The sequence below is a fragment of the Agrilus planipennis genome, unplaced genomic scaffold (assembly GCF_000699045.2).
Source record: "Agrilus planipennis isolate EAB-ADULT unplaced genomic scaffold, Apla_2.0 scaffold656, whole genome shotgun sequence".
Classification (NCBI taxonomy): domain Eukaryota; kingdom Metazoa; phylum Arthropoda; class Insecta; order Coleoptera; family Buprestidae; genus Agrilus; species Agrilus planipennis.
In genome coordinates this window covers 1-7,763 of record NW_020439347.1, presented here as the reverse complement: position 1 = coordinate 7,763, position 7,763 = coordinate 1, and the positions used below count along the sequence as shown (strand labels likewise).

Below are 7,763 nucleotides of genomic sequence, written 5' to 3'. Positions count from 1 at the left end.
ATGTGGCTGACTCAGTTAATGGGTTCTCTCCGGACGACGGCATTAAATCCATTAACTGAGTCAGCCGCATAGTCAACAGTCCTCCTTGTACCATCGGAATCTGTTAAGGAGTAGCTCCCCTGGACGACGTTTCCATTTCTGGACTCGCTGTGGGATTTGCTGTCTCCTGTAAGAGCATCTTCCACGTTGTAAGCATAGGAATATTGGGGGTTGGGGTCATATTCGGCATCTACAACAGAAAGTGGAGCTGCACGGGCCAGAGGGGCTGGAGCAAAGACTGGGGCTGGTGCCGCTCTGAAAAGTGGTGCCGGAGGCGCTGCAGCAATGAGGGGTGCAGCTGGTGCTATGATACCGCCCTTCACTAATGCGAGGAATGCCACAAAAAATACGACTTTAAGTGCCATTTTGTTTCTGCTTCTGTTGCTCGATGGAAGACTGACGAAAAGCATCCCTTCGCGGCTTTTTATACTGTTTTAATTCGAAATGCATTGTTGTCGGTCAAGTTTATTTTTGGTACAGCTGCGACCCGTGTGAGATAATACGATTGAAGTGGGTCACGCCCACTCTTCAATGAAGACAAGTATTGTCACAACAGCTACTGCTTGTTAAGTATGTAACAATGCGAAGAAAACGAGTTCAAGTTTGAAAATGGCCGAGAAATTCGTACGCCTGTTACATCAGATTCACATGAAAGTGGTATTTTAAACTGGAGCATTCAAATGCCTCCGTTGATGTTTTCGATAACGTAACCCATAATACTTAATATCGGACAACCGCTTAACTAATTTCAATTTTAATGAACAACTAAATTTTTTCTTGGTGAATTATATTGTTTTTATTAATTTTCAGATTTTAAAAAGTTGAACACACTTTACAAATCGATTGCGAATATTTTTCAATTTCATTAATGTAATGAAGTTAATAATTGATACGTGTTTATTCAATATTAAATAAAAAGAATTTGTCTTCAAAACAAAGTGTACTGCATAAACTACTTTTTTTTTCATGTGGCAAATTTGCTCGACGTTGGAACTAAAATTTATTATTGCTTCACTTTTTTTATTTATGAACGCATTATCATATTTAAATTCCATGTTACATTTACATACGATTAGATGCCTGAAACAAAACTTCATAATCCTAAAGATGGACAATTCAATAATTTTGTAATTTGGTAGTGGAATTAAAACGGCTTAAAAAATCATACCAATATTTATATTGTTTTAAAGACAGAATAAATACCTTATTAACAGATTAATTAAAATAATATGTCTAACTGCTTATCGAGTTTGAGATTGATAAAATCTTTTTTTATGACTTCGGAATTTTTGTGACAGTAAAATATCAAAGAGTCAAAAAATCGCCCCACATGCATATTTCATGTGGAATTCCTTGGAATTGCTACAATAAGTCTAATGCAACCATTAATTTCAAACGGCTGGGCGTGTCCAATTTGAATATGTAAACTTGACCGGGCCACCTTACCTACTAGACAAGGTTTTGCGAAATTTTTTCGTATAAAAAAGCAAGTCGATTGTCACCAATTCAGTAATCGAATAACCTTCTCAGCAAAATGGTACAACGATTCCTTGTATTCGTCCTCTGCGTAGCGTTCACCCATGCTGGAAACCTATTGCCAGCACCAGCTCCTGTTTTCAGGGCTGCACCTTTACCACCCTTTGCGCCACCTCCTCTTGTAGCAGCGCCTGCACCATTGTTTAGGACAGCACCACCTTTGGCTCCAGCACCATTGTTAGCTCATCCACCAGCACCTTTCGTAGCTCCTGCTCCACTTTTGAGAGCTGCTCCTCTCCCACCACCAGTTTATGCACCAGCGCCACTTGCTCCTTTGCCTCCACCAGTTCTAAGAGCTGCCCCAGTTCTTGCTCCAGCTCCAGTCGTCGCCAAAACCATCGTGGATGCCGAATACGATCCCAACCCCCAATACTCTTTTGGATACACCGTTGACGATGCCCTCACTGGTGATAGCAAAGCCCAAATCGAAACCCGAAGTGGAGACGTTGTCCAAGGTAGTTACTCTCTGACTGACTCTGATGGTACGAGAAGAATTGTTGATTACGCTGCTGATCCTATCAACGGATTCAATGCTGTAGTAAGGAAAGAACCTCTCGTTGCCCCGGCACCAGTTGCTTTTGCAGCCCCTCACCCCCCGGTTATAGCGAAAATTCACTAATTTTATGCAATTTTACTTTTGTATACGACTGGAATTCTGTAAATATGACTTTGTCTGTGTATATATGTATTTAACTAGAAAATTAAATTTGAAATAATGAATTTGGTGCATTTTTATTTCAATTGTTAATGATGTTTTTACTTACTTTCAAAACCACTATTATAAAAGACTATAAGGAATCTTAAGGATTTTAACATAAAAATTCATAACTCCGCTTGACGTAAGATGTTTTGAAACTGGATAGTGCCTGCTTGAGTTACATTTTCTAGTAGAGCGAACTATTAAAGATAATGCAAACATTCTTTAACTAGGAGTTGATCCGTGCCTTGGTAAACAGGATGGGGTTAATTTTGAAGGAAAAAATTTCCAAAAATCAGCAGCAGCCATTTTATGATACCCACTCAAAGACGGAACATCCGTCTGTGAAAATTGTTTTCTGAAANCAGTTCTTCTAATTTTTCGTCTCCTATCTTTATATTCGCTTTTTCCCTACGTTTTCTTCCCTTGCATACCAGGTACATACAATTATAATAGCTTTCCAGAAATTGTAAAAAAATATTTAATATCTTTTATTTAACATACCACACCTTTTTAATGGTGTCAGTGTCTAATAGCTAGTAATTAGATAGGTATTCTATGTCTTATTTTTTTAAGAAAGCTACTGTTAGACTCGAAACCAAAATCAGCAATTTCCTAATGCATAATTGACGAAGAATTAAATTCACGACTCACGGCTGCCAATGTGATACGAATACAAAAAATGTTTGTTTCATAATATGTTATCCAAAAAATCGTAATAATGCAAAACAACACTTTTGAATTTAGTACAACAGAGTTTAATAACTTCTTAACTATACCTATAAAAGTACTGAAGGAAAAGTCCAACGATTTCTCTAATGATTAGAAAAATAAAGATAAAAGATTCTGGACGATTATTTTTAAGGATGTGTAGAAATAAAAAAGTTGTAGTAACTTAAATTAAATTGATTTCTTTCGTATAATAATAACCAGTACATACATATGCGTACGTATGAAAGTTAAAAGTAACGAGAAGTAGCTAAAATAACTCTTTTCAGCATAATAATTATCTACCAACTCCCCTTCTGGTAGGGTGTGGAACATTTCAACAAAAAATAGTCATTTTCCTTACAAATCGGACGTCATAAAATGAACAGTTGTGGTTAGATTTTAACAGTTACCTACCTGTTACAAATGTTTAACTTTTTGATGAAAGGCAAATAAAATGTAAAGCGTCTAGAAAAATAGATTTACTTATTTAAAAGTATTGACTAACCATTTTTCCTATCAATTTAATGTCGACAATGAACTTTCGAAATGGAAAGAATTATTTTAGAAATGGAGGAATCTGCATTTATCTCAATATATCTACAAGAAGCGATTACTAAATACTAAAGTCTAGCTTGAATTGCATAAGTTTGTATTATACAGGTCCTAATGCACACAAGATTATCGTTAAAACAAACAAGTAGGTGCACCTGATTCCATTTATGCTAATAAAAAGTACACGTACACAAAAGGACATGGGCCGTACCCTCCATGTTGCATATTAATCAAAATAATGATGAAATAATTATTTCTGAATAAAAAATAATAAGTGCAAAAAGCTTAGTATCAAAGGTCTTTACTTTTGTTAAAATAGTTAAGATAAACATTAGGCATAATTAATCGCTTTATATGCTTACAAAATTATTAATAGAAAAATATTCAAGAATTTCCAAAAACGCATAGGTATACGTATTTTATATCATCATCATCATAAGGTCGTCAGTCCTAAGACTGGTTGGACACGCACCTCCACTCTTTCCTATCCTGACCTACACTTCGCATTTCCCTAAAACTAGAACAACCCACATCCCTAACTATTTGCGAACAGGTCTGGGTCTACCTCTACCCCTCCTAACTCCTGTTTCTGCCTCTAATATGTCTCTGACTAGACCATCATGCCTGAGAAGGTGTCCTACCAACCTATCTCGCCTATTTTTTATTGGCTTCCATAGAGTCCTCTGTTCTCCTATTTTTTCTAATACCTCTTCATTTCTAACCTTTTCTACCTACGTGATCCTCATCATTCGCCTATAACACCACATTTCGAAGGCTTCTAACCTTTTCTTTTCCGCCGCGCCCACTGTCCATGTTTCGCACCCGTACAACGCCGCGCTCCAAACATACACCTTTAACAACCTTTTATGAATTTCTAAATTAACCGTTCGCGAGCATAGAAGTGACTTCTTTTTTTTTTAATGCGACGCGACCCTGCGCTATCCTCTGCTTTATATCCCTACTGCTCCTTCCATCCTGACTTATCTGACTTCCTAGATATCTAAAATCAGCCAGTTCTTCTAATTTTTCGTCTCCTATCTTTATATTCGCTTTTTCCCTACGTTTTCTTCCCTTGCATACCAGGTACATACAATTATAATAGCTTTCCAGAAATTGTAAAAAAATATTTAATATCTTTTATTTAACATACCACACCTTTTTAATGGTGTCAGTGTCTAATAGCTAGTAATTAGATAGGTATTCTATGTCTTATTTTTTTAAGAAAGCTACTGTTAGACTCGAAACCAAAATCAGCAATTTCCTAATGCATAATTGACGAAGAATTAAATTCACGACTCACGGCTGCCAATGTGATACGAATACAAAAAATGTTTGTTTCATAATATGTTATCCAAAAAATCGTAATAATGCAAAACAACACTTTTGAATTTAGTACAACAGAGTTTAATAACTTCTTAACTATACCTATAAAAGTACTGAAGGAAAAGTCCAACGATTTCTCTAATGATTAGAAAAATAAAGATAAAAGATTCTGGACGATTATTTTTAAGGATGTGTAGAAATAAAAAAGTTGTAGTAACTTAAATTAAATTGATTTCTTTCGTATAATAATAACCAGTACATACATATGCGTACGTATGAAAGTTAAAAGTAACGAGAAGTAGCTAAAATAACTCTTTTCAGCATAATAATTATCTACCAACTCCCCTTCTGGTAGGGTGTGGAACATTTCAACAAAAAATAGTCATTTTCCTTACAAATCGGACGTCATAAAATGAACAGTTGTGGTTAGATTTTAACAGTTACCTACCTGTTACAAATGTTTAACTTTTTGATGAAAGGCAAATAAAATGTAAAGCGTCTAGAAAAATAGATTTACTTATTTAAAAGTATTGACTAACCATTTTTCCTATCAATTTAATGTCGACAATGAACTTTCGAAATGGAAAGAATTATTTTAGAAATGGAGGAATCTGCATTTATCTCAATATATCTACAAGAAGCGATTACTAAATACTAAAGTCTAGCTTGAATTGCATAAGTTTGTATTATACAGGTCCTAATGCACACAAGATTATCGTTAAAACAAACAAGTAGGTGCACCTGATTCCATTTATGCTAATAAAAAGTACACGTACACAAAAGGACATGGGCCGTACCCTCCATGTTGCATATTAATCAAAATAATGATGAAATAATTATTTCTGAATAAAAAATAATAAGTGCAAAAAGCTTAGTATCAAAGGTCTTTACTTTTGTTAAAATAGTTAAGATAAACATTAGGCATAATTAATCGCTTTATATGCTTACAAAATTATTAATAGNCGCAAACGGCGATGGAAGAACATCTTAATTCAGTTCCGTTTGCATTAATTTGACCAACAACTTTCATTTTCGCCCGCCCGTACTGGTTTATCTCGACATTTCGGCATTATTAGAATTTCTAGTACTGTATCGAACTGAACTAATTGTTTGTGAAATGTTAGGTAGCTGTTAACCATGGGCGTTGCATCTATTAGCATAAACTTGACCGAAGGATTGCAGACCAGTTTGCCAAAATTCACAGTATAAAAAGGTAACAAATTCTCATTAAAATCAGTGTCTGCTCAAGTTCTAACCAAGAACAATAGCAACGTACGTCATATACAAAATGGTTTTCAAACTGTGCTTGTTTGCTACTTTGGTGGCTTTAGTTCGTGGAGGATTTTTAGCCCCAGCACCCGCACCTTTGCTTAGGGCAGCACCTCTACCACCACCGGTTTTTGCTCCAGCTCCAGTTTTCCGAGCTTATCCGCCACCACCTCCACCACCAGTTTTCGCTCCAGCTCCGGTATTCAGGACTGCACCCTTACTACCACCGCCAGCAATAGCCGCACCAGCTCCAGTCTTCAGGTCAGTCCTTCCTCCTCCTCCGGTAGTTGCTCCAGCTCCAGCTGTGATCGCCAAAACCATCGACTACGACCCTAATCCCCAATACTCTTACGGATACACCGTTGACGATGCCCTCACTGGTGACAGCAAAGCTCAATTCGAAACCCGAAGTGGAGACGTTGTTCAAGGAAGTTACTCTCTGTCTGACTCTGATGGCACAAGAAGAACTGTTGATTATGCTGCCGATCCTATCAATGGATTCAATGCTGTAGTAAGGAAAGAACCTTTAGTCCTTCCTCCTCCTCCCGTTGGATACGCTGCTCCTGTTGTGGCGAAATTCCACCACTAATAGCAAGTGAGTGAAGTTTTCAACAACTCAGGATTGATAAATGAATAATTATTATAAATTATATTACTTTGAATATATAGGTACTCATATTTGTCAATGTAAATATGTTGTATAGAAATGAACTAGTTTACTTTTTGTAAATAAATTATTTGCAAAGCATGAAGGTGTTATAAGTTAAATATTAATGAATCAGTTTCATTTTTACATAAACCATATCGCGTTAGGTAATTTTATAGCTACTGCTGCATTTTATTATCACTTCCAAATCAACTGACTTCAAATAGTGAACACACGTTGTGTGATTGATTGAATTTCTATGAACAATAAATTAACAAATGGAATCAGATAAAGAGAATAGTTCGACCAGGTGTTGTATCGCCTACTCTGCCTTTTTTGAACCGTTGGCATTAAATAAATCTTAATAGTTCTTTTGTGAACGGTGATAGCCGAAAAAGTGAATTTATTAATAATAGTCCAACCGAAAAGAACAATACAATGAATTACAAAATAAGTAAGTAAATAAAATTAACTAAAATTAACTGTAAATTTGCGATGATTAGTTGAAGAATGTTTTCGCTCATGTTACAAAATTTATATTAAGTATATTACAAACCTTTTAATGCCGAAAAGACGAACAATTGATTTTATAAGAATTCCGATTTTAGGATTCATAACCAAATGGTAAACATTGGACCACGAAAAAAAAGGAGATTTTTAATAAAAAAATTTGAAAAGCTGAAAGAGTTTCCAAACTTTTAAAAGGTTTATTAAGCAAATTTTCTAGGCCCTTTCGTTCTTTAAATATTAAGTGACATACAATGTATCTCCTGGGTACAAATTTGTACATAGAATCCCGAAAAAGAGCACTAATAATTAGAAATCGATAGTAAGCATAGTAGGGAGAGTTTCCAAAAATTCCTTTTTTTGGTATGTATTTGCATTCATCATCATAAGATCGTCAGTCTTAAGTCTGGTTTGACACACACCTCCACTGTTTCCTATCTTGAGCTAATCATAGCATTTCCTTAAAACTAGAACAACCCATAA

General features: G+C 35.5%; 3 protein-coding genes across 3 annotated transcripts; 2 read left to right on the top strand and 1 right to left on the bottom strand.

Annotated features, from left to right (window-relative positions):
* Positions 1-11: 11 nt before the first annotated feature.
* LOC112905749 (cuticle protein 19.8-like) lies at positions 12-447 on the bottom strand. Its single transcript, XM_025978782.1, has one exon. It carries the CDS (start codon positions 402-404, stop codon positions 12-14), a length of 393 nt encoding a protein of 130 aa, XP_025834567.1. The 5' UTR covers positions 405-447.
* Positions 448-1,537: 1,090 nt separating this feature from the next.
* LOC108743492 (larval cuticle protein A3A-like) lies at positions 1,538-2,295 on the top strand. The gene has a single exon (XM_018479067.2). The coding sequence runs from the start codon at positions 1,574-1,576 to the stop codon at positions 2,192-2,194; it is 621 nt and encodes a 206-aa protein (XP_018334569.1). The 5' UTR covers positions 1,538-1,573; the 3' UTR covers positions 2,195-2,295.
* Positions 2,296-6,071: 3,776 nt separating this feature from the next.
* Positions 6,072-6,875, top strand: LOC112905748 (larval cuticle protein A2B-like). Its single transcript, XM_025978781.1, has one exon. It carries the CDS (start codon positions 6,147-6,149, stop codon positions 6,714-6,716), a length of 570 nt encoding a protein of 189 aa, XP_025834566.1. The 5' UTR covers positions 6,072-6,146; the 3' UTR covers positions 6,717-6,875.
* Positions 6,876-7,763: the final 888 nt, after the last annotated feature.

Coding starts and splice junctions, on each gene's coding strand:
- LOC112905749 (XM_025978782.1), bottom strand. CDS start 404: ATGGCACTTAAAGTCGTATTTTTTGTGGCATTCCTCGCATTAGTGAAG.
- LOC108743492 (XM_018479067.2), top strand. CDS start 1,574: ATGGTACAACGATTCCTTGTATTCGTCCTCTGCGTAGCGTTCACCCAT.
- LOC112905748 (XM_025978781.1), top strand. CDS start 6,147: ATGGTTTTCAAACTGTGCTTGTTTGCTACTTTGGTGGCTTTAGTTCGT.